This window comes from Poromitra crassiceps, assembly GCF_964638095.1.
Source record: "Poromitra crassiceps genome assembly, contig: HAP1_SCAFFOLD_248, whole genome shotgun sequence".
NCBI classification, from domain to species: Eukaryota; Metazoa; Chordata; class Actinopteri; order Beryciformes; family Melamphaidae; genus Poromitra; species Poromitra crassiceps.
The window spans coordinates 194,658-196,563 of NW_028152148.1; the positions used below are offsets into that span (position 1 = coordinate 194,658).

Below are 1,906 nucleotides of genomic sequence, written 5' to 3' on the forward strand. Positions count from 1 at the left end.
ACACACACACACACACACACACACACACACACACACACACACACACACACACACACACACACTCACCTGGATAAAACATCTGTTTTCCCTGAAATCAAAGGGTTTAATCTCATACAGGCCATACAACAATATTAGCAAGCATCCATCACATACATACAGGGTTATAACTAAGTAAGTAAAAGTCTTTTGACAGAACTCAGAAAACATATTTAATGCTACTAAGACATGAAAAGTGATATCAGTATGAATTGTGCAGAGATTTACATGATATTGTATTGTTTTAGATGCTCCTCACAGCTTCATCTACACCAGCGATGATGTGGAACTGGGAGTGGAGAACCACCTCATCGCCCATGTGACTGGGTTCTACCCTGCTCCCGTCAAGGTCTACTGGACCAGGAACGATGTGAACGTGACTGAAGGAACCAGCCTCAACGTCCCCTACCCCAACAAAGATGGCACCTTCAGCCAGGTCGCCAGGCTGAGCTTCATCCCACAGCTTGGAGACATCTACAGCTGTTCTGTGGAGCACCAAGCCTTGAGCCAGCCGCTGACCCGGATCTGGGGTGAGGCACCTTTATCTGTTAGCTAACCAAAACTGCAGTTAGCTAACACCAACCAAATCTATAGCTGTGACGCTGTCTTCCTGTGTGTGTTTGGTTCCTCCTCAGATGTGGAGAAGGAGCAGCCGGGGATCGGACCTGCGGTGTTTTGTGGACTGGGTCTGACCGTGGCTCTGCTGGGCGTGGCCACAGGAACTTTCTTCCTCATCAAAGGAATCGAATGCAACTGATCAGTTATTGATCAGTTATTGATGATGTGAGACTGAAGGAGCTGCAGGAGTTAACAGACTGCTTTCTGTCATACTGGTTTTATACTGCTTCTGTCTGCTGTGTGGATCTGTACTGATTCACCTCACATGTTAACTTTCACACAAACAAATCAATTAAACTTTTTATCTGTATGTTCTTTTCAGTAATAAATATTTACATTTTCACTGTTTAACTTTGAAATTACAAAGCTTTCTATATTGTGGCATTTGGACTAGTCAATCACTGCTTTTATTATGGGTGCATTTGTAAACAGTCCCTCCAAGCACCAGAGTGCACTCAAACTGGACCATTCATAAAGCATTGAATTTCTTTGAACAGCCGCCCTCTCATTTCAGTCTAGAAGACAGATGTTTAGAGCATCAGATTGAATTTATGAACGCACCCTGAGTAGCCTATTTTAGCCTACATACTTTTGTTATATTACATTATGCTAGAAATATTGTGTGCTCATTTCTAGCATGTTTCGCTGCCTCGCACACTCATATGTTGGTGATTATTTTATTTCAGGCACTTTCATTTTTCATTCATGTTGTAACGGAGTCTACAGCACAATAATTTCACACGTGATACTTGTACTACGGAGTGACAATAAAAATCTTGAATCTTGAATCTTGAATCTTGAATCATGTCCCTGGGATGCATTTTTAATCCTTTTTTTCATGTTGTTTTTGTTATCATTGCTTAGTATGCTTTATTACTCACCTAGACTTTATTATTCTCTTGGAATATTTTTTATCGACTTTTATACTGTTTTATGTTTAAATTTCACCCTTTTCGCCTTGTCCCCAACACAGAGTTTTACTATTAGTAATATAAATACAGTTGAATCAATGATTTTCTCTTAAATATTTAACTACCTACAATTTGTGACTTTGTTTGTTTACACCAGCCTACCCAATCAGAGTGAGGAGGCTCATTAGCATACTCTGTAAACTTTATTACCTCCAGTTGTGTTTTCACTCGTGATGAGAATTCTGTCTCTTTTTAGTGATTCAGATCATTTAGCTCAGCTCAGTAATGAGAGCCGGCTCTTTGGGCTCCCAAATGGTTGTTCAGTTAGTGTCCTACTGGCC

General features: G+C 40.6%; 1 protein-coding gene across 1 annotated transcript in view; it reads left to right on the plus strand.

Moving 5' to 3' along the window:
* Positions 1-1,410, plus strand: part of LOC310770862 (rano class II histocompatibility antigen, B alpha chain-like) — a 2,473-nt gene extending 1,063 nt beyond the window's left edge. Inside the window, exons 3-4 of the mRNA XM_083663567.1 lie at positions 285-566; positions 672-1,410. Coding sequence (XP_083519693.1) covers positions 285-566; positions 672-793 — 404 coding nt within the window. The 3' untranslated portion in view covers positions 794-1,410. The remainder of the gene's footprint in view (positions 1-284; positions 567-671) is intronic.
* The last annotated feature ends 496 nt before the right edge of the window (positions 1,411-1,906 follow it).